This window comes from Phalacrocorax carbo, chromosome 20 (genome assembly GCF_963921805.1).
Source record: "Phalacrocorax carbo chromosome 20, bPhaCar2.1, whole genome shotgun sequence".
Taxonomy (NCBI): domain Eukaryota; kingdom Metazoa; phylum Chordata; class Aves; order Suliformes; family Phalacrocoracidae; genus Phalacrocorax; species Phalacrocorax carbo.
Window position 1 is genome coordinate 6,086,556 of NC_087532.1, and position 23,395 is coordinate 6,109,950.

General features: G+C 44.8%; 2 protein-coding genes across 6 annotated transcripts in view; one reads left to right on the forward strand and one right to left on the reverse strand.

The window, feature by feature from the left end:
• The window catches only part of MTOR (mechanistic target of rapamycin kinase), a 68,497-nt gene extending 51,414 nt beyond the window's left edge, over positions 1-17,083 (reverse strand). For 2 of the 3 annotated variants that reach the window (XM_064470400.1, XM_064470399.1), the window contains exons 1-24: positions 17,012-17,083; positions 15,578-15,741; positions 15,094-15,202; positions 13,559-13,791; positions 12,986-13,186; positions 12,097-12,231; positions 11,336-11,611; positions 10,903-11,011; positions 9,867-10,053; positions 9,548-9,676; positions 8,469-8,713; positions 8,077-8,292; positions 7,198-7,403; positions 6,546-6,668; positions 5,717-5,806; positions 5,530-5,622; positions 4,875-5,009; positions 4,397-4,526; positions 3,907-4,157; positions 2,982-3,023; positions 1,870-1,956; positions 1,118-1,285; positions 734-846; positions 188-350 (exon numbers count right to left, since the gene is read on the reverse strand). In XM_064470400.1, the coding sequence (XP_064326470.1) occupies positions 188-350; positions 734-846; positions 1,118-1,285; positions 1,870-1,956; positions 2,982-3,023; positions 3,907-4,157; positions 4,397-4,526; positions 4,875-5,009; positions 5,530-5,622; positions 5,717-5,806; positions 6,546-6,668; positions 7,198-7,403; positions 8,077-8,292; positions 8,469-8,713; positions 9,548-9,676; positions 9,867-10,053; positions 10,903-11,011; positions 11,336-11,611; positions 12,097-12,231; positions 12,986-13,186; positions 13,559-13,791; positions 15,094-15,202; positions 15,578-15,697 (3,561 nt within the window). In that variant the 5' untranslated portion in view covers positions 15,698-15,741; positions 17,012-17,083. The remainder of the gene's footprint in view (positions 1-187; positions 351-733; positions 847-1,117; positions 1,286-1,869; positions 1,957-2,981; positions 3,024-3,906; positions 4,158-4,396; positions 4,527-4,874; positions 5,010-5,529; positions 5,623-5,716; positions 5,807-6,545; positions 6,669-7,197; positions 7,404-8,076; positions 8,293-8,468; positions 8,714-9,547; positions 9,677-9,866; positions 10,054-10,902; positions 11,012-11,335; positions 11,612-12,096; positions 12,232-12,985; positions 13,187-13,558; positions 13,792-15,093; positions 15,203-15,577; positions 15,742-17,011) is intronic. The other variant, XM_064470401.1, reaches the window with a different exon arrangement.
• A 586-nt stretch (positions 17,084-17,669) lies between these two features.
• Positions 17,670-23,395, forward strand: UBIAD1 (UbiA prenyltransferase domain containing 1). 3 transcript variants are annotated; one of them, XR_010375858.1, is made up of 3 exons: positions 17,670-18,307; positions 19,216-21,121; positions 21,662-23,395. XR_010375858.1 is itself a non-coding variant. In XM_009506026.2 (2 exons), the coding sequence occupies exons 1-2, from the start codon at positions 17,785-17,787 to the stop codon at positions 19,701-19,703; spliced, it is 1,011 nt and encodes a 336-aa protein (XP_009504321.2). In that variant the 5' UTR covers positions 17,752-17,784; the 3' UTR covers positions 19,704-23,395. The 3 variants fall into 3 exon arrangements, 1 of the variants encoding a protein (XP_009504321.2); XR_010375857.1 differs by having other exon boundaries at positions 19,216-20,016; positions 20,986-23,395; XM_009506026.2 differs by having other exon boundaries at positions 17,752-18,307; positions 19,216-23,395.

Sequence of the window (23,395 nt, forward strand, 5' to 3'; positions counted from 1 at the left end):
TGGTCTTATAAGAAACCAATTCAGAAAGCTCAATTTCAGTAACTCTCAATTCCAGAAACAGCTAAGAGAAGAAAAATCTGTTTTCTTTAAAATCCAGAATAAGTATGTTACAAATATTCAACTTTAAAGCCTTGATCTTTGGACAGTTCCTCCTTCTACGAGCTTTCAAGCCTAAGAAGAATATTACCTTCTTTCCCAGCTGGAACACCAGAGAGGAGAGGGTGTCCATTGCAGTTGTTCGTAGCTCAGGGCTCTGATCTAGCGTTCGCACGATGGGATGAATAATCCGTGAAGCATAATCAGTGAAATCCAGCGACTCTGTCAAGCGGTCCACTGTTTCTAGAGCAGCTCTAAAGTCAGAGCAGAAAGAAGGGAGGACTTATCTCTTATGGTATAAGACAGGAGAAATGAGATATAGAAATACATAAGTGATTCACTCTCAGTCCTCCTAGGCATCAACAGTAATAGGAAATGCATGTTTCCAGAACTCTGTTAATGCAGGTAGTACTTGCAGGACAGCTTGCAAGTTGCAGTGACTAAAATGCTGGCAGGTGAGAACTAGAAAGTAATAGTCTATATACAAGAAAAGCCAGTAAGAGTGCTGTGACGTCCAACCAAAAATAACCTTCCATAATTTAACACAGAGAAAACCCATGGAAGGAACTAAGAGGTATTTCATTCTAGAACTTGGATATCACAGGCAAAAAAAGACTGCAAAGCCACCAGCACTTACTTGCGAGCCACCACTGGGACATCTGGGGCATCAAATAGCTTTACAATGGGAGGTAGTAACAAATGAAGGTAGTCATCCAAGTTAGCTCCAAAGAGCTGGATCGCATTCAATAGCTGGAGGGAAAAATGACCCAATATGACCCAAAGTCATGAAAGAGATGCATTTTAAATAAGTCAGTATCCAATGAAAAGTTGCTTCAATCCTGCACTTTAAACAAAAGTACTGTCTGCATCATTTCACACCAAGCCACTGCCGAACTGCACGTATCCTGTCTGCTTGCAACACACAAGCAGCAGAAGGCCGGCTAGAGCACAGCCCATTGTTGGGCACGCACCTGCCTCGGCAACACCCAAATCACCCCAGCTGCTGCAGCTTCCCACTCACCTTGACAGAGACAATGCGACTCTGACTGTTGTCATGCATGAAGACCCGTAACATGTGAGGAATGAGCTGAGGCAGGTAGAGTTTGAATTCACCTCCCAGAGCTACCACAATTTGCTCGATAAGTAGGATAATTGTGCTCTGTATGGAGTTGTTCATGACCCAGAAGTCCTACAGCAGAAAAAAAAGAATGGGAAGAAATTAAACAGTTTTTCAACTGAGCTGTACCAATTACAGGAAAAGTAAACTGTTAGAGACAGTCTCTAGATAAATTCAGGATTGCAGGGAAGGACCATACTTCCCTTATAGACTAATATAAATTGACAGTTCCAGTCTGTTTTTAAACACTCTGTGCCTTCAGTATATTTATAGCTGTTAAAAACAGCCTCTAAGCAACTGATTTTTCCTAATCCTTCTGTGTTTGCAAACAGTAAGTGAAAACGAAGTGAAAAGCCACCGATTTATGAACTCCAAACGCCTCTTGCTAAAACTGTTTCTGAAAGCAATAAGCGCACAAAATCCGAGTGCTCAAAAGAACTTTGGTGCTAGCAGAACCTAGGAGCTGATCTAATTGCAGTTACTAGTAATGATGTATATTATTGTTTCAAATGCATGTTATTTCAAAATACAATTACTACTTCAAATCATGGCATTCTGCACTTATGAGTTTATGAAATAATTGATACATTTGGTGATGACAGAAACACTATCCACTTTTTTCTGACACCAAAATGCTGGCTTAAGGTTGTACTCACTCTCATCAGGGTGACAATTTCATCCATATAGGGCCGAATATGACTTCTCACAAAGGATACCAACATCCCTAGCTGCTGGAACAGGAACTGGAAGGAAGCAATGTGTAGTGATCAATGTAGCTTATTCAAACATCAAAGCAACACTGGGTAAACGGCGTTTCACAGGCCAACTGCAAGCTCATTTACCAAACAAACAGCATGCACAGCTCCTACATGCTCAAAATGTGAGGCTAAATTCTTGGCAGCTTCAGCTCAGCTGTTTGGGGTGGAGAGAGAGTAGTTTTGGTGGTTTTTTTGGTTGGTCATCCCCCCACAACTTGCATCAAAAATTTTGAGCTCAAAGCCTTAAGACAGTCAAGCATACGAGAGAGGGGTTTATAATATGTCCATGAATTCATAAAGCGTCAGAACAGACTTGCAAGCATGAACACCTCAACTACAGAGCTTTGTAATTTAGGTTTGAAGGATGCTTCCAAAAATTTAGCCCCTAATCCCTTCCCCCTGCCTGTAAACTGAACTGGCACACATTTTAAGATATTCTTTCTGTACTCTTTCCCATCCCCACCAAGATATATTGGTGAAAAGTTACTGGGGAAGAGAGTTTGGTCCTTGCCAGAAATATCACATTTTTTTGAAAGATGGTTGATTGTACCATAGAGGAATTTTGACTGACACAATTTTATTCACATAACTATGACAGTTTTGCAATTCCTTCTGCCCCAATACAATCTTATGCACTCAACTCATCTTTTGTGATTGGTAATGAAATAACATGGGTTTAAATTTCTCCACAAAATAAGTGTTTATAGTCTTTTTTCTGCTAGGAAAAATATGAAAATATAGGTTATCATATATTAAATTTCATTTCTTCATGCAGTATTTTAAGACTATGGTGACAAAATACAAAGCAGAGCTCAGAAAAAGAGATAACAGATTTTTGTGAAAACTAACGAAGAAATAACATCAACTACTTTAACGAAAGCAGTACACCTACATTTACCAAAAATGAACCCTGAGCTCCTGTACTGTGCCTTTTTTTGGTGTTGTGAGAGGATGCTTACATATAGGACAAGGACCTGCCTCCTTTAGGCTTTAGTGTCACGCGTACCCACCTCAGCTCTTCTCCCCAGTACACTTTCACCATCTTCTTTTACCTGAAAATTTTTAAACAGAGTGTGCACAACTGCATAGCTTTCAAGCAAGTTAGATCAGTCAGGTCTAGGAGTTCGGCCAACCCAGGCGTGTGAGATGTTTTCCTTCCAATCTGAGTAGTGGTTCAGTCTGGGAGAAAACAGTGGTTCTATAGCAGGGTTGGGATTCTGCTAAGGGAGCGCCCATCCCACCTATAAAACACAGCACCAATAACTAGTACAAACTGCCCTTCCCACCCCAGAGATTTCAGCTGCCTGAGGAAAAGGCTTGGTAAACAGCAGCCATCTCTGGTTCGGTGAATCCTAAGCCCATTATTACCTTCACACAATTCTCATTTCCTTCTAAAACTGTAACTTAAGTGGGAAGGAAGAGAAAGCACTGCTGTGGAATCACCACCCACACTGCTCTGAATGTTAGCAGACTGGAGCAAATTGAATTTTCCTTCTCACAGATGAGCCAAAGTACGTGGTTGCATCAGAAATTTAAAGAATCTACCTCTATTACTTAATAATACTGTTGCCAACAGCACATTAACGCAGAGATCACTGAAAGCTCTGGAAGCTGCACAGGCTGTTTTCCTGAACAAGACCAGCTTGAAAAAAAAAAAAAAACAAAAAACACAACCACAGAATCAAATATTGGCCTTCTAAGGATTATGCTCAGAAGCAGCTGATTCAATAAGAAGCATAGAAATTGTTTCCACTGGATATTCTACTAAATGCTCACAGGAGAGAAAAAGCAAAGCTGAACCTCACTTCTGCAGCATGCTTGGCAGCAACACATAGCACAGCAATGCCCAAAGCCAGTCGCATTCTCTTTTAAAGTAATGGATTCTTACATTAGGGCAGTGGAACAGGAAGAAGGAGTGGTCCCTAGTACACTCACCTCTCGGATGGCACCATCACAAACCCGTATTACATTAAGGAACGTTGGCATGACCTGGGGCAGGAACTGCACACACTTCAGCCCAAGAGATTTGAAAATAAAGGTGATGGCCTGAACTACCATAGTGTGGTGCTGGGACAAGGATTGGTCTCGAAAAATTCTCATCAGTGCCACCATAGAAACAGCAGGATAGAACTCGTCCAGAGGGAGGTTCCCCATGTTCACCAACATCTCACTGGTACTGTAGTCCGCTAGGAGAAAGAAGGCAGTGTCACAAGCTACATATTAAATGGTCTTGAAGCACCCTAGTATTAGGCACACTCAGGAGCATCCGAGCATCAGGTGAACACATGTACACTGATAATTTGTTTGGAAGAGGAGACAAACTGGTAACAACAAAACAATAACAAAATAATTTTTAAAACTCAACAAAGTAAGACCTGTTTGTAGAGTATAAAGCTATTCACTTGAAAGAAATTCAGGTACTTACAAGAATCCTGGCTGGATTTGGACTCTGAGAGGCTGACAGCTGAAGCATCTCGTGACTGATCAATCATGCCAATATTCACTTTGTGTTTGTAAGGGTCCAAAGCACCCAGCAATCCTAACACACGAATAGCCTGATAAAACAGAAAAAGAAAATCCATCAGAACTTCATCAGCAAGGCAAAAGTCAACACATGAACCCACATGTTTGGAAAGGTCCTGATGATTAAAGAGAGAAGATCTGAAACTAGAGTGACTGCCCAGACAAACCACCAATGCTTCCCACTCAACAGCTGCAGGCCATTGCACAGCCAACACACTCGCCATCCTAATTCTGTTTATTGGACTTCTACCAGCCACAACAATGATCTTTCACCTCTCTCCCCACTCCACACCCCTTGAATCCATGCAGACGTATTTATCCGACAGCTCCCTCTCCCAAAAACTTTCAGAAATGGCTGTGTAATAGCTTCATGTTCACACCTCTCTGCGGGTGCCCTGGTTCTGCTCAGTCTTCAGGAAGTTCAGAAGCACCTCCAGCAAAGTTGGGTACTTCCTGTATGGTTCCACCACATAACCAGTGCTGGCTACAAGCTGTCCCAGTGTCCAAAGAGCCACCTGGAAAGATCAAGCCCAGGGAAGATTAGTTTTGACCAGGGAATTTACAAATTTACTATGTGTCCGGATCCATCAGTCATTTAACTTCTGTCAGGTTTCTTTGAGCATTTTAGGATCACACTGCAAACCACAGCCCATGGTGTGAAAGCCTCTATAAAGAGTGGGTTTTATTAAACACTAGCAAAAAAAAGTTATAACAATTTGTTAGACTCTGACCGTCATAACTGCCCTCACTCAGATACAATTCAAACAGGCATTCAATTCTGTGAGTCCAAGCCTTCTGATAAAAACTGCTGCCTTTTTCTTCTTTCTTCTTTTTCTTTCACAACTCTATACTATGTCACAACAGGCAGGCACTGCAGTCCCTGAGTGGTGTGCCACGAATGTGACCGTGCACTCCACAAGAGACACTTGAGTGATTTAAAGGTTCATTTTAGCAGTTATGATGGGACACATGGATATTTCGTTACAGCTTCGGTCACAGCAGATGGCAAGTTTAGAGCAGTTGTCAAACTCTTACTTGTCTTTTAGCCAGCAGGGAGGAGTCCTGTAGCATGTCCATGATTATAATGAAGAGCTCATCCACCCACTTCCTCATCTCCAGCCCACTGACCTATTGAAAGACAAAAATTAAAGCCCTTCATCTAGCATTGCCAAAAGCTTAACAACTGACGAGCATGGCAAAGAGGTACCTGCAGTATCCTTACCTGTGCAAGCTCCCCTATGGTAGCCAGGACATTGTTAATCACTCCTGGATTTGGATCTGGATCGGGATCTTTCAGTTTCACAATCAGTGCCTGGTAAGTGACAGAAAAACAAATCAGAATGTTTTGAATACTCCTTGCTGTACATAAAATACTCAAAATGATCTTTTGTTTACACCTGAAATTGATTCCATATGGGCTCAACTTGCATCATACGAGGATGGGCTGGGAGAACTGGGTTTGTTCAGCCTTGAGAAAAGGAGGCTCAGAAGGGATCTCATCCCCACGTACCAGTACTTAAGGGGCAGCTACAAAGAAGATGGAGACTCCCTTTTTACACGGAGTCACATGGAGAGGACATGGGGGGATGGACACAAATTGCTCTTGGGGAGATTCTGACTGGACACGAGAGGGAAATTTTTTACAGTGAGGACAGTCACCATTGGAATAATCTCCCCAGGGAAGGGGTTGACTCGGCCACGTTGGACACCTTCAAGAGTCGTCTGGACAGGGTGCTGGGCTGTCTTGTCTAGACTGGGCTCTTCCTAGAAAGGTTGGACTAGATGATCTCTGAGGTCCCTCCCAACCTGGCATTCTGTGATATGGTGAGCATTTCAGCAGTAAGTGAAACTTCTGTTTCACAAACTTTATGCAAATCCAGAATCAAGTTAGGCTACACTGTCGCATACATGCGTCACTGTGGGTAACATCCACACCAGTCTGATTTTTTCCTGCTATGATGAAGCGAAAGAACTCCAGCTGCTGACGATCATGTATCCACTTACTATATCACCTCGCTCCAAAGTCACCAGAAAACGTACAGAGACTCTACCTTAAGAATAGGCTCCATATATGGACGAATGAGGCGTGGAGCATTAGAAACCAGGTGACCCAACATCCTGGCGCTTTGCTCTTTAATCCTGCCAACACCACTGTGTTCCAGCTCTGTTAGAATCTGCAGAAAGGAAAATGGAAGCATGAGAACAGGTAAAGTAAAGGTAGGCAAAAGTTTTTGCATTTCCTCCTCTCCTGGTCAATGACAACAGAAAGAACAAACAATCTCAGTACTTGCAAAGTGTTCTACATTTACACTCCATCTAGTCATTTATGTCTAAATGATGCTAAAATTAAATTAGCGTAAAACTAAAGAGATTGCTGCAAAACCATTTACAAAGTGGTGCCATCCACTCACCTAAAAGAAGCACAGAATATTCTTCTGCAAAGCACTCCAGCGTGACGAACGTGGAGTTAATGACTGCTATTCTTTTCCTTTCTAATACATCATCAGAGCTTCAGTCCAAACATCTGTCACTAAAAAGACTTCCTAAAACCTAACTAAGCTGGGTAATAAATATTGTCCTAAAAGGGAGACATTCCCCCACCCTCCCACACATTCACTACAGCTAGATAGCCCAGCTCTTTAACACCATCTTAGTGTCAATACCAACTGCTCTATTTTCACTGCAGGCATCCCTCTTCATTACCTGGATTAACATCTTGCGCAGGAAAGGCATAACAAAAGCAGGGTTCATGCTGCTCAGGCGACCCACAGTACAGATGGCCAGCTCTCGGATTTCAAATACTTGATCATTCAGGGCCACAAAAAGAGCTTGCAAATTTTCTGCCTGGGCAAGGTGAGCATCAAATCGCTCATCCAGAGAAGCCAATACACAGAAACGTATATCAGGGTCTGCAAGAACACATTTGTTTCTCTTTAAAGGCAGTAAACACCGGCTCTTATTATTCCCCTTATTCACAAAATGACCTCAGAAATTCTTGTCAACCTCAGGGAAACGCTGAGAGCTTCCCCAGCACGAGACATGACACATCAGTGTTTTACACATGAGAAACAGGGTAAGTTTGCCCAACAGATGCAGTGCTGCTCAGTACAATGATCAGTACAGATCATTACAATCAGTACAATGCCAACCTCTTGAACCTACAAGTGGCGCACTTGGAGGCAGTGTGCAGAAAACTAACTCATCTCAGGTTACTATATTGGACTGAAAGAATAAAAAAAAAAAAATCAAGTTGGAAGATCCAACAGAAGGGACAAATCCCTTCCCAAACTACAAAGTTGAAGGCCACTGCACAGAACAACCGCAAAAGAAGTCTGAGGGCTCTGCCTAGTTCAAAGGATTACCAAGGGCACAGTTTGAGCATTTTGTACTAGTGTTCTATTAATACCTCAGAAATCAAAATCTGGACAGAGAAATTGGGAGACCTTTTTAATTTGTAAAGAATGACAGCTTAAGTTAGTGGCAAATATGTTCAGATTCTACCACAACCTTAATATCATGACCTGCTCATGTGCTAAATTGAACATGCATAGGAGAAACCTTTTCTCTGAACCCCACACTAACCTGGGTCAGTTATTCCAACCACAAGCAGTTTGCTGAGAACGTCAGCCACAACCTGCACTGCCGTCTGACTGACCACATGGGCATGGCCACTGATCAAGTGGATGGAAGGTGTGAGTAAGCGAGAGCAAGTGCGGGCTGCCTCCATCCGAATCTCCTTGTGTTCACTGTTCAGAAAGTGGTCCGCACAGTGCCGAACAAACTGCGTCAGAGAATGGCCTAGAAAGAAAAAGGTGGGGAGTTTAACATAGGTTTACACCTCAATTACTGGTCTTACCAGGGAACAGGAGTTTAAAGAAAGTGCTCTCAGTTTTCCTGCTACTTAAACTTTACTCCAATGCTCTAGCATTTATATCCCATACCCCTTGGCCCCCTGCTTCCTTATTTCATCTTACCTTCAAACTCAAAGCTACCCAGTGTACGAAGGGCAAGGGTGATGCTACCCACATCACTGGCCTCTGGGATGTTGGTGAGGCTAGGGGAGGCAAGCTGGTGGGCAAGGCCCTTCGGCATGCCTGGATGTCGCAGAGGCTTGTGCATTAAAACAAGGGAAAGCATTTTCAGCAGCCCATCCTGGATATCCTTCTTTAGCTGGGGGATCTGACGACTCAAGTCATACAGCACAGCTGTTAGAGCAGGGCTGAGGGCAAGAAGCAGGGAGATAATCATTAGAACAGAAATAATGCAAGGTGCATATTTCACCTTTTCTTTATGCCTTTGCCCATCAGAAGATAATTGTGGGCATTCACACACCACAGCAACACCTGCCAGCAGAGCACAAGGGCCCTTGTGTGAACTCGGGCACATTGAGATGACCTTCTTGTACGGATTCGGTGAGCAGACTGCCTGGATTGCAGCACACATTGCTACATTAGATAATATTGCTAGAATACTATTTACTAATCTAAGTGTTTCCTTATACTCGTGCTTTTTAGACACAAAGGCAACTCAATTTCCAGATGGTAACATTAATCTAATCTAAACAGCTTTGTGCTACCTGGATACTTTCTCCATACTCTCCCATACTAACAGCTTCATGAGCTAGGAAACTTCCAGTAGGAAGTGTCAGTTCCAAAGGTGAAATAAGCTAGGAACAAATAATTCAGTGCTTCAATTCTCCTTCTCTGCCAATCTGATATGGCAGAAATCTGCTGGCCTTCAGAGGCTTTCTAAATTTTTGCAGGCTGTTGCCAAATGTGTTTGAATAGTGGAAAGTAAAGGAGATTGCTTTTGAATTCACTAGGTGTTCTACAAAAAGATTTCTTGACACAGAGACCAATGCTCAAGTAACTCAACAGACACATTAACACTTAAAACATATTCTTCTGAAAGAGCTTAAAATGATCTTCTGAAAGACCATTTAAAAGTAATAACCTTCCTTCTCAATCTGAAGGCTTTCAAGGTCTCATTCTGTACAGCCGACAATGCCATCCAGTGGCTAACAGAAGAATGTGCTCCCATGCCTTGTACTTACCTCAGGCCTACAGCCAGCATAGGTTCCAAAAGCTCTTTGATGTCCTGCTGGATACTGGGTCCCATGGCTCGTGCCAGCATACTGATGCAGGTGAAGACTGTGGCATCAACCTGCACTGACTTCTGCCTCCTGGAAAGAGACCACATAGAAGTTAATTAAGAGGAGCTGCTATTTTTCAAACATCTTTCCTCATCCCACTTGTGTGTTATCAGTCTTACAGAAATACCTCTGATTTTACTACAATAATTTAATCCCACATCACAAAAATTATATGAAGAACAGGTGTTTCAGTTTCTTTATTCAACCTCCACATACTTACTTGTGGGCAAAGTCCTTCGGTGGAAGCGCTGCTTTTATGATTTCCAGGACTTTTGGCAGGTAAGCTTGAAACTCAGACCTCACAGCCACAGAAAGCAAACCCAAGGCCTGGAAGGCTGCTGTTCTCTCCTTCTCCTTCTTCACACAGCTGAGAACATGATTCATGGTGTCTGGAAGATACTGATCAGCTGCCCACAAGAGAGAACAATACAGATACTGGAACTCATTTAGGTTGATACAGGATCATCATATTTGCAACTAAACCTTTACAAGTATAAAACTAGGGAGCGGACACAGCCATATAAAATTTGTTGACATGAGCAGTGGCAAACACATGTTACCATATAATAAAATTTTCAAAGCCTTTCAGACTTTCTTTTTAAAAATCACCAAAATAAAAGATCTATGAGAAAAAAAAACCAAACATTGCAACAAGTTCTATACACAAATAAGATCCAAGTACCTTGTTTTTACCAGTGGACTGACTGGAAAATTGGAATAACACCACAAAGTTTCTTCCAACCCACTTAGAGCAGATTGGTGACTTGCCTCCAACCCTGACACTCTCCTGAGCTTGCTTGATAAATCAATTGAACTGCTTTAAAGCCAGGAGGTCATTCCCATTTTTACTTGATATTTCCCAGCACATGCAACAGAGAAAAAGGAAGACAACTCTGCTGATAATATTTGGTTTACATTGAGTGGGAGCAAGAGAGCAGAGTTCAACCCTAAGTCTGACATACTGAGAAAAAAAAAACAAGGAGGATGATCTCTTATGGTATTGATCACTGAATTCAGACAATACTTTTCAATATATTTTCTTCATCAGAGGAACCCTTTGGCATCAGATATCAAGTCACACTTTTTCCAAATGAAAAAAAAACAAAAAACCCTGTCCTCCCACAGAGGAATTTGCTCATCTTAAAAGCCCCACGTTTGTACTGCTGCATTGCCTGCACATCTGGACTGAAGAGAGCTGTATAACTTCCAGCCCAATTTCAGCAACACTTCTAACATCCAACCATCTGTCTTGTCACCTGTGAATGCTGAAGGACGGAAAGCCGCCAACCGTGGTAGCAGATTGAGAACCGTCATCTGGATCAAAGAATTTTTGCTGGTTCTGCACTTGAGAACCCACTGGCACACCTGAAAGGAGACAGAGTGGGCTTTGAAGGGTGGCTGTTAGCAGTAATGCACTAAGTTTTATTACCTGGGTGCTTTACGGCATTCTACTGACATTTGGCTTCAGAGTCCACCAGAAGGATAGATAACTAGACTGCTTCCAAAGATAGTAAATCACTTGCTCTAAGAGAGACAGTGACTAAGCCAAGACACATATAATTAATGAGTTTTGATGCCTCAACTCAATACTAGGCAGTATTGCCTGCTAAATAAGGACATGGAAAGCAATTGCTCTACAAGAACCAGTGCAGTGAATGTTGGTAGACAAGTTGAAGAACGAACACTTACTTGATCAAACTTCTCTTCCATTAGGTCCCTGCAGCATCGACTTTCTACCAATGTAGACTTTGCTGGGACAGGTGAGGTTGCAAAACCCATGATTCCTTGGTGGGCACTGTACCCCAGAAGACCTGCCAAAGCATTTGACTGAGAGGGCTGAAGAGACTGGAAGCTAGTGAAGGGTGTGATGTGGCGGGGTTTGGTACTGAAGCCCATCAGATCTTTGCAGTACTTGTCATGTACAAGCTGCTGCTGAGTGATCTCTTCCATCTCCTCTCTAAGGCGCTAGACAAAGTAGAAAAGCATGTTAAAAAAAAACCAAAAACAAACCAAAAAGTAGTTGAATAAGAGATTCCCAATACAGTGCTACCAAAATCTCATGAGCAGCATCCTGTATAATTGATATCCAAATGGCTGTAAAACATCAACTAAGCAAAATCCAGCAAAAAATATCTGGGTATCTAACATGCAGAGTCCCCATTCCATATGAAATTATTTTTCATTGTAATTAATCCAGTTAATAGCGTTATTAATTAATAAGTTAATTCCATCAGAGCTTAATACCTACTCAGCCCAAACTTGTCACTTATTTCTCTGACATACTTTGATTTGTAATAATCGATGCTCTGACTCCATGTTCAGATGACTTTTCAGCCCAACCACCCCGTTTCAAGCACAATGGGGTATTTCCAGAGGTTGCTGAGTTGCTACACATGGCCAATCAATCTGGCAACCAAAAGCCATAATCCCCATCTCGTTCATTTGCTCACCTCTCCCTCCATACTGCTGATTCTCACTAGCTCATTGAGGATCAGTAAGGCACCATGGATTCGGTCATCACGGTTCATTCCTTTCTCTTTGGCCAAACTCTCATCAAAGCCCTTCTCAGCCTCTTCATATGTATGCTTGGGGGGAAAGGAAAAAAAAGAAATCCCAGTGATCATGCAGAAACAAAGCCTGTGGAAATAAAGCAGTACTGCCAGTCAAGAGTAACTGATGTCCTGTAATTTTCCAAGAGTAGCCACAAACCTCAACTGAGTAATAACAGAGTATAACACCACAAAATCCAGATTCACCCAGAAGTTGCGGACTCTGCTGCAGAGCATTTTCAACAGCACTAATAAAAGACAGTCAACCATGCCGTCGTATAAACTTCATCAATAACTACATCACATGTTTGACTACAAGGAATCCACATTCATAATATTCGACTGCACCATCCAAAGCCTATTTGATATTATGAAGCTTGAATTCATGCAACAATGGCATCAAAGCTAAGGCTCAAAGAAAAGAATCCTTACCTTTTTTACTCATGTGTTATCTACACTAATAAAACCATCTGCTAGTAAGAGATGACCATAGATAGTTGATTGCATGGCTGTAAAACTAGGTCAGGCTCAACAGCTGAAAACAAGCTGCAGATAGAACAATGGATTCTTGATGGAATTAAGCCTCTTGCTTACTTTTACAGTGGGCTAAAAGGAACTACTCATTTTGTAAGCCATTATATTTTCAACCCTTTCAAGGGGAGGCAGTTTTCTACTGCCAATCAGACATACTGACAAAGGTTCTTAGCTTAGACAGCTCTCCTAAAAACTGGTGCTTGATCATTTGCACTGCATTACGAGGAGCTGCTTCAAAACAAAGTTATTTTCTTACTCTGTACCACTGGGGCTTCTGCATCTCCTTCGGCTCCCGTTGAGTGGTGAGGATAAGGCAGGCTCTTAAGGCAGAAACAGCTCCCTCTCGGATGGCCTGTTTGGGATCCCACACAGCCACAAATATATTGTCGAAGAATGGCTGCACTTGTTGGAAGAAGAAGGTAGGCACGCTGATTGCCAGCTCACGCAGAACAAGAACCTGGAAGTGGGGAGAGAAACAGTATCAATCTGTGAGGATGAGCACCCATAGACAAACCTCATAATTTCTACGTCATGGTATCATTTATTTAGACTGTTAATGTCTGTGAGCCTGAGCTGTTTCCAGCTCCATACTTTTATAGTTCCTAGCACAATGGTATCTCAACCTTCTTTAGTCACTGGGGTAAGATATGCTGCTTCACTGCTTCTACATCTGCTATGAGAGCATCACAGATTCTCAGACATGGACTGGCAGCCATTCTGATCCTGATGAGAGCTTTTCCACAGCTCTCTGTGCACATCTGCCACCACTGTTAACTAACCCTAACCATCCCATTCCAAGACAGGTGAAGACAAAAAAAACATCACTTACAGCTGCATGTCTTCGACCTTCATTCCGGTCAGCTCCCAGCCATTCCAGAGCTCGTTTCACCTCAAACTCCACATACTCAGCTGTGAAGGTGTCACCAGCCATCGCAAGCCGCCCGATAGCCTTGGAGGCCATCTCCATTACAACAGGGTCATTGGATGGCAAGAGGTTCCTCAGGTAGTTGGCAAACCTGCCGATACGGGTGGCGTTACCTCCTTCAACACCAATAAGGCTTGCTGTAGAGAAAGGGAACAATGCTGTAGGTTCTCCCTAAGTCTGAGGCAGACAGTAGGTAATCCCTGGATGAGAGTTAGTATTCCCTATCCATTCCTTAAAGATTCCCATCTACTCCTCCTAAACTGAAAATCCACAGGAAAAAAAAACATAAAATCAAGCAATAGGAAAGGGCCACCATTCTCTCGAACCTGAACTTGTTAAGCGGGCAGAAAAGTGCATCCAGTAGCTTCACAGATTTTCCCCATTTTTAGTTTAAAAAGAGAAAAAAAATCATCCCCCTGGGATCACAGACCCATTCCCAACAGAAAGGCATCCATCCACATGCAACTACTACAGCTGGTCCGCCTCAGTAGAGAAGTCAAAGACTGAATGGACCAAGGAAATTGCTCTCCCCCTCAGCCCTAGAGATCGTCTCTCCTGGCCAGGGTGGAGGCACAATGGCAGGCGGCAGCGTGGCAGAAGCTTTCACTGCCGGTGCCTGGGTTGTACCTGCTCTGTAGATAAAGAGGCCATCAGTGTCCAGGGTTGTCAAGCCGGCACCTTTCAACAGCACTAAATTCACAGAAACAATTTTAAAGTGATACTGTCAGCTTAAAATCAGATGTTGTCAACACAGGTTTCTCTAGCTAAGGGACTTCCACTGTTTTCAAACACGTTGGGATCGGATGATTACATCTGTGAGCCTAAACCATAAGCATCTCCTATTTGGTTATTAAAGAAGTAACTGCTACAATACAGGCTACTTGCTTGGAAGGCAAAGTATTTACGCAAGCCGATTTCCCTACAAGTCGAGATGCAGGCAGCTCTGCCATGTCACAGCAAAAGCACAACCAAAGCAACTGATGGAGCAGCTGATCAGAATCAAAGCAGAAGCTTTGTGAGCCCCTCCCAGGGATGGAAGCTGCTGTTGCTGAGCCAGGTAAATTTAAACAACAAGAATCAATCTCCTCAGACAGAATAGAGTTGAGAAACTTAGCCCAGCCTGATACATATAAATGGACAGCACAAACTGTTCTCAGCTGAGCTTAAGAACAGAACTTTCATGTGCTCAGCACTCGCATTTGATGCTCAACTCCTGGAAGAGTTGAGCACTAGGTTTTCAGCCACTCTCAGCACTCAGCAGTTCCCATGCTGACACTTACAGACAGATTTTCAGAGCCCAGCAACTGGCACGCACCCAGCATACTGAGTAGTCAGGCATAAGGCCCCGATTATAAGAGCTCATTCCTTTTGAAAATCTGTCCCTAAAGGTAGATGTGTGAAGTGAAAACTCGCCAGAGGCACTAAGTACTTTCACTCACCTATAGCCAGAATGCCACCCTTCCTTTCATTTGCATCAGAGCTAGAGACCAGCTCAAATATGTGATGGTTCAGCTGATCATAAAATCTGGTAGATTCTTCCTGACTCATCTGTAAAAGCAAAAAGTTCAAATCAGCTTTCAGCGTTCTTTCCCTCCTTCCTGCCCCCAAAACCTCCACAAAGACAATCCTTCTTAGGGCGCTTAAACAGAAAGAAATTAAACCAACCATTCATTACAAACCGAAACCAGTATCTCTTTCTTTGTGCCCTAAATGTGTCAAGTTTATTTATTCTGGTGCTTGACCACCCATCTGTGTCACCAACTCACTCACCTCTCCTACATGCTGGGGCAAAGGTAAGCTCCCTGCTACGCCCCACCTAAGGCCAGCTTCCATATTCCAAACATCTCCATCCCCAAAGTACCCAGCCCGTGCCCTACACCTGTACGATAAACAAGGATAAATTATCTCATTCGCAGCACTCACTTCGCGGAGCTCCATGGTGACATAATGCTGCAAGTCCTTGGCAGCTTTCGCCCTCGTCTCTTCGCTGCGACTCTTCAAGCCATTGGCAAATTGTTGGAGAATGGACACAGTGCCCGACATGATGGTGGTATGTTGGGGCTCAGGGGCATCAAGTCCTGTAAGTTCTTCAGAGAAACACTTTTTTTACTGCTTTCAGCTATTGAAACCTCTGAGCTGCTTTCTTAATGCTGCCCCTGCCACCTGTTCCCAAAGCACACATCCCGTTGCATGCAAGGATGCTGTGCCAGTAGAGTGTAGGACTACACGTATCAACTATATTTCTTAGCCCTTATAACCCTGTGATAAAACTGTATCACCACGTAACATCTTGACCCCCAGCCTGTTTGCTCTCTAGTTCCTCAAATACCAAAATATGCTCCAGTATGTCAGGTGCCTGGTGATCTAATTCTAAATCAAGGGTCAGGCAATAGCTGAAAAATAGCAAGGTCGGGTTAGGGTTTACAATTACCCTACAGTAAACAGGCACAATCGTTCCCATGATTATACCGTTATCATTTCTGACTCCATTGTGAACACTTTTGTGCAAGTTTCTCCACAGATTTCTAGTGTCACGCCAACACAAGGAAGACGCAGCACTCGGGGCCCAGTGAGCGTTACATTCTCCGGTAGATATTTAGAGATGGGAAGTCTACTTATAGCAACGCTAATCCTTGCAACGGGATGTTTACTATCAGAACGTGCCACCAAACTTCCTCACGAGTCTTTTTCTATGTGGGAAGTACTTTAGAGGTTTGAACCCCCGAATTTCGGATTACATAAGCCCAAACCAAGCACTTGACAGAAGGGCCCGCGGCGACGCAAGGCACCAAAACTTCCACTCTTTTTTTCCCCCGAATATCCCCCCACGCGGTCGCAAAGATCCACCGAGGTCACTGGCGGCCTCAGGGCTGCCCCGCGCCGGGAGCCGGGAGAGAGAGCAGCCCCGCGGCCCCGCCGCCCCGCCACCGGGCCGGCCCTGGGCGGAGGGTCCCGTCCCGCACCGCCCCGCTGGCTGAGGGACGCGACAGCGGGCGGGCCCGAACCCCGCGGGGGATCCCGCCGCCGCCGGCGCTCCACAGGCCGGGAGCGAGGGAAGGGTGAGGCAGGGCAGGGCGGGCACGGCCGCTGGGGCGGGCGGGGGGACGCGGGGGACCGTTAGCAGCAGCGGGGGGCGCGGGCGGGCTGCTCGGGGCGGGGGGAGGGAGCGCGGCAGCGGGAGCGCCGGTGCCGCTGACAGGGCGCGGGGCGCCGGCCCCGGCGGGCGCTGAGGCGGGAGGGCCGTGATGGCAGGGCCGAGGCGGGGGGAAGGGAAGGAAGGGGAGACGGCGCTGACGGGAGGCTCCGGAGCCGCGCTCACCCACAGGAGCCACGCTCACGGGAGCCGCGCTCACTCACCGCCTCCGCCCCGGCCGCCGCCGGCTCCCCCGCTCCGGGCCCCGCGCCCTCCCCTCCCCCGCGCCGGCTGGACCGGCGAGCCCCTGCTGACCAATAGCCTCCCAGAAGGGCTTTGATAGGCACCGCCTCTGACCAATAGAAAAAGAGAAAAAAGGGGAAGGAGCTCTCACAACTCCACCCCTTCTCCCACGGAACCGCAAGGTGAGACCCTCGACTCCCGGCCAGTCATCAAGCCAGCCGGCAGCGAGTGGCAGTAGAGCTAGCCAATGGAAAGGCTGAACGTGCTCGATTGGTGAAAAGTCCATGCTAGTCCCACCTTCCAGACGCCGGTTGGCTTCCGCCCTCCCGCAAAGCCTGTGCGCATGCGTGGAGGGAGTAGTGCGGCGCGGTGTCGCGCCCGGTGTGCGCTGCTGAAATGTGTCCGGCTGCCCACGACAGGACCAAGGGCAGCCAGGGCAGCGCCCGCCTGTAGGTGCTCCGTGGCCGTCATGGCACGTGTAGCGGCGGCGGCGGCGGGACGCGCTTCACAGCGACCCCCTCACAGTCGTGCGTGACGACGCGGGCCGTTTAATGCTTACAGCGGGAGGTGCAGGCGGGTCGCTCCGGCGCGCGAACCTCCGCGGAACCCTCTGCGCGGGGCCGCGGGGCCGGTGAGGAGGGGACGGAGGTGGTGGTGGGGCTCTGGGCCCCGTGGCGGGCGGGCTAACGCGGAACCCTTCCCGTACCCGTTCCCCTTCCAGGCGGTGCCGCCGCTGCGAGGCGGGGCGGGGAGCATGGGGCCGGGGGAGCTGGCGCAGAAAATCAGCGTTAGCCCCGAGAGCCCCCGGGGGAGCGAGAGGAACGACGGCGGCGCGGCGCCGGCCGGCGCTGAGAGGGCCCCCCCCGGCACCTGGAGGCAGAAGTGCGCGGCCTACGTGCTGGCCCTCAGGCCTTGGAGCTTCAGCGCCTCCCTCACTCCCGTGGCCCTCGGCAGCGCTCTGGCCTACCGGGCCGAGGGAGCGCTAGACCCGAGGCTGTTGGTGGGAAGCGCCGTCACCGTCCTGGCTGTGCACGGAGCCGGAAACTTGGTGAACACCTACTACGACTTCTCTAAAGGCATCGATCACAAGAAGAGCGATGACAGGACTTTGGTGGACCAGATTTTGGAGCCGCAGGACGTAGTCCGGTTTGGAGTCTTCCTTTATACGGTGGGCTGTATCTGTGCCGCTGGGCTCTACGCCGTCTCAACGCTCAAGCTGGAGCACCTGGCCCTGATTTACTTCGGGGGACTTTCCAGCTCCTTCCTTTATACTGGAGGTAAGCGCTGCATCCCGTTTGCTGTGAATCCGAACATGATAGCATTAGCTGGGTTTCTAGAACATGCAAGCATGCTATCTGGTTAACCGCCGTAAAAATATTTAGTGGTATTTCCTGGAGCACTGATATAAACTCATATTATTTGCCATTGATTGTTGGGGGAAGAGGCACACTAAGCTCTTCAGTTGGAAAGTGGTGTTGAGACATGATTATTTATCTATATGGTTTGAGATGTGCATCGGAACTATTGCTGCAACTTTTCGTGATGTGTATCTTGTATCCCTTAGCAGTATCGCTCGCTGCATGCGTTCTTCTCCATTGATGGAATGTGTTACTTTGTTTTGGAATGTTTTGTTGTTATTCCCTAGCTGGAGTTTCACTGTGAATGTAGTGCAGTTTGTGTTTGGTCTTAATAGAAGGAAGATATTTTTATTGTCTACCTGTGTCAGGTAGATACAAACATAATTATTAGGAAAAGAAAAACAAACTCAGTTTCAAACGGTCAAACTTTCAAACAGTTATGTTAGTTTCCTTGAAAGAATCTTCTCAGTTTTGTGTTTTGTTCTGAACATTTTATATTTTTCTTCAGGACCAAGTTCTAGTATGCATGAACACACTAAAGAGTACCTTATTTCTATAGTTTCCTGTGGAAGTAGGTACTTCTAGATGTGAAAGTGGGTATTAGAACCTGGCACTTAGCTTCTGTTACCTTGTTTGACTGGAGAAATTTGGAAGCTGCATTTCCTTTATTATCTTTGGAAAAAAGAGAAAATAGGCTTCCCAGCCATAGCTACACACGCGTTGGCCATTTTACTATATTTCTGTGGCTGATCTGTTGTAATATCCATTCTCTTCTGTCATTTGAGTTGTTTGATGATGCTTCGTTTTATTCTTGTGTCTTGCCACAGGAATTGGATTTAAATATGTTGCACTTGGAGACGTGGTGATCCTGATCACCTTTGGGCCCCTGGCTGTCATGTTTGCCCATGCTGTGCAGGTTGGTTATCTGTCTGTCTCACCACTGCTCTACGCTGTCCCACTAGCTCTCAGTACTGAGGCCATCCTGCACAGCAACAACACACGAGACATGGAGTCTGACCGGCAGGCGGGTATTGTCACCCTGGCTATCCTCATCGGCCCTGCATTCTCCTACGTCCTCTACACCGTGCTGCTCTTCTTGCCCTACCTGATTTTCTGTGTGCTGGCCACACGCTATACCATCAGCATGGCGTTGCCGCTACTCACCATCCCGATGGCATTTTCACTGGAGAGGCAGTTTCGGAGTCAGAGCTTCAACAAAATTCCCCAGCGGACAGCCAAACTCAATCTCCTCTTGGGGCTTTTCTATGTTTTTGGTATTACACTAGCACCAGCCGGTGCTCTGCCCAAACTATAACAAGAGCTGTAGAGTCAGGCCTCACAATTCAGTATTAATGCTGACTAACAGTGGATGATGTGGGTAGGTGACCCGTTACGGACAGTGGCAAGAATGGAGATAACGTCTTGAGCTGTTGATCGTACGTGAATTTTGCGATTTCTGGTCTTGGTTAGCTTGTACGACAGACTTTAAAAAAGTGATTCATCGGTTCTTTGGAAGGGGTGAACTGTGCAGCTTTACTTCAGGGGAGCAAGGTGACGAGAGGACACGGAAGCGTTTAAAGAACCTCCTCCTCCTGCCACTGAATTCTTTCACTGTCAACTCAATGAAAGTAAGATTAAGCCTCAAATACAAACTTTGTTCCCTTCACAAGCACAGTGATTGCTCTTACGACACCTTTTCTTACCACGGCCAAGGAGTCTGGTGGCTCCTGTGTGGTAAAGAGAAGACACTGCCAAATGTGCAGCATCACAGTGATGAAGGTGCTATTACTTCACTCCCTTGTCAGCATAGTTCATCTGTTGTATGTTTTAATTTTTGTTGGGTTTTTTTCCCTTAGCCAAATTTTGAGCTTTTATTTCCAAGACCCCTGAAATGCACTAGATGCTAATTCATTAACTGTTCCTTCTGCTGAGTCCTTATAGTCAGAAATTTAGAAGTTCTGTATCTCTGTGGGATGTTGGTGCTAAAATGGAGCGCGAATAGCCCACTGCACAAACTTTAAGCCAACCAGTGCATTTATATTCCACTACAAAAGCTGAAGCTGTAAATGCAAATCATGCAACTGAAAAGCCCTCAATGGATAGAAAACAAGTGGCTTCCATTTTTGCATTTGCTTAGAATTTATTCTGTGAAATGACAGCCTTGGAGTTAAGGGGGAGCCGACAGAGTGCCCGATTTCTCTGGCTGGATATGGATTAATGGATACACGAGTGGAAGAACAAATCCTTAGCTTAAAAAAAAATATTTTTTGAATTGTTGTTCTCTGTTTATTTAGAGGTCTGGCACATTATAGTCAAGTGTCTTATAATAGGAAGCCCAAAAGGAAGCCCAGTTGAGCAGAGGAGAAAGATACAGGGTTAGAAAAAAGAAATCAGGATTATTTCATTGGCTCTGCATAAAAATTGGGACTTGAAACAGGAAGAAAACCATTTTTGCTAACAAGATGTTTCGTAATAGAGTCCAGAGTTTGTGTGACTGAGTCACATTTAAATGTTAAGTTGGCTCTAAACTGAAGTTCCTCACCTCTTTTTTTTTTTCCCATCTACACCTTACAGTGTTGTTTTGTTTTCTCCTGCAGATCTTGCCACTTGATATTCATGTGGCCATTGGGAGAACTGATTGTTTCAGCAATTACGTATGAAAAGTATGCCAAAAGAGAAAAAGTGTGACCTCCAGTGCAAAGATGAATTTGATCCATACCATGTTACTCAGTGGTAACTGAATTCTCTTCTGTGTTGAAGAAAACATATTCATTTCCTGTATCAGGGTTTGGTGAAAAGTTTGTTTAAAGGGGTTGTGGAAAGCTTCTGAGGAATTGATACAGGTGTTGAACTAGAGCTGCTGGTGCCTGGAGCACACCTTGCTTTTGAAGCAAGTGGGAGTGTGCTAATCGCTATATGAAGGGCTTTTAAACATGAGCAATAAACTAGCAATAAACGAGCATGGTGTTATCCTGCATCCCTCATAAGTAAGTTACACCCTTGTGGCATTCATCTGAAAGTCTGGGTGTTAGATTAGTGGAGTGTGCTGATGGTAGTAAAGCTGAATTGACGGTACAAGGTTACATGGTGTAGATAGTTAAGTGACTTTTTATGGCTTCATGTTATCCAGTGTTACCTGACTGTTGGTCTCCTACTGTACAGCTGAGCTGTGGTCAATGGGAAGGATTCTTTGCAGGCATATTAGGCATATTTTATTAGCCACAGTTTCGTCTTTTATTAAAATGGGGCAAATGATCTCTCTAATCTGACTAGGCACGAGACAAGAGGAGATGGACTTCAGCAACCCTGTGCTGTTTTCTACAGCAAAATACTTGTTTGGATTAGAAACACAAGAAAATGCAGAAGTTCAGCTCAGCTGGATAGAAGATGATATCTAGAAGGTTTTGGAAGCTGTTTTCAGTACAGACATACACAACACAGTATCTACTGTTACTTTATGGACCTACAGAATAAAGAAGAGCCTGACTCTGAGACCCACTTCACTTTTCTGCAAAGCAAAAGCTTTTGTAGGGATATGGACTGAGCTGGTGAATCTGTTAACCTTGCAACTGGGGATCTGGGGATTTATTAGGTTAATCCCAGCATAGCTTTGTTGCTACGCTTTGTAGCAGCGGCATGCTTTATTTTATGACAGCTTGTTCTTGTATAGCTGTCAGTTTAAAAGAACGGATAGTTATCTTTTTCTATTACTTTTACATAAACTGGAGTACTCAAGCTAAATTCCTTAAAATAACTAATACTTTGCTCATGTATTTGCAATGGTGGAAAGATCTAGGATATGATCATTGGTGGAGTAGTGGATGTAACTAGTTATATCTAGGCTACCCTTTCCTAGCAGGGGAAAGCCCCCTTTGCAGGATGTCTGCTTACCGCTGGAAAGGACCAGTGTTTTTTGTTACAGAGATGAGGGAAGAGCTCACTAGTACATGTATATGTGGAACACTTTTCAAGGTGGGGAGGATTCAAAGCATTTTAACAGTAAGAATGAGATGAAAATTGGCCAATTCCTTGCTAGCAGATACTGGTTGCCTCCAATTCCCTGTCTGTGAGAAACTATATCATTCCAAGTTCTCAAGGATATTAATAGTAAATAACACATTCTTCACCATGGCTTTGAGGGAGTCATTTCACTTCTCTGTGTCTCAGAAAACAGTGAATTTTTGCCTACCTCACAGGGATGCTGTGCCGACATCATTGTCATAGAGAGCTTTGAAAATAAAAAAGTGCTTTGTCTGTGAGCTTTCCAAAAGCATGTTAGTACTAGAAAACATTTTAGGAATGAACTAACCTAACAGGTGACTTAACCAATGTAAGTAGACCAAAATAATCTCCACACAGACATTGAGTGGTACGAGAGGTTCCTTTATTGGTTTGTTTTGTGATGAGGATGCTGGGTCTCTTTCCCTACCCCTCTTCTCCCCGTCCAATGCTACTTTCCCTCAAAACAAACTTTTTAAACTTCTTTCAGGTCTCTCTTGATGAGCTGTGTTGCAATGTGATGAGTCTACACTGGTAGATGAACAGATCTATAGCCCATCTGTTAATGTGTCCTAAAGCACCTCCTGGCCTTTCTTATTATCCAGTGTTATCCAATGTCTGAATGTTATTCTGTTAATTATGCTGTGTTTGGTTATTTTCTATCACTCCGGTTGTATTTTTGCCAATATATTGGAGCATTCTCCTGGAAGGAGGAGGGTCTTTGTCTGCTGTGTTTATAGAATAAGTGCATGAAAGATCATACTTTTTTTTTTGTGTAAGAGTCCTTTTATGAGCCACATGGTTCTGTCCTTCCATATCATCGGGTGAAAAGTTCAGTAGCAGTGATCATCTCATCCTAATGCCAGACTTCAGAGTAGTTACGGTGTCTTCATCAATGAACAGAATTTTCTTTGATGCCATTTTTGTGCCATGTACTGTTCAGCATTTGTAAGGAGGTTTCAGCTGAACTTTAAATCTTTTTAATAAAGATTAACTTTTTCATCCTCA

What these genes read in the sequence shown, in the direction of transcription:
- UBIAD1 (XM_009506026.2), top strand. Translation starts at nt 17,785, where the DNA reads ATGGGGCCGGGGGAGCTGGCGCAGAAAATCAGCGTTAGCCCCGAGAGC. An exon ending in CTCCTTCCTTTATACTGGAG is followed by an intron (nt 18,308 to 19,215) that starts GTAAGCGCTGCA and finishes GTCTTGCCACAG; the next exon opens with GAATTGGATTTAAATATGTT.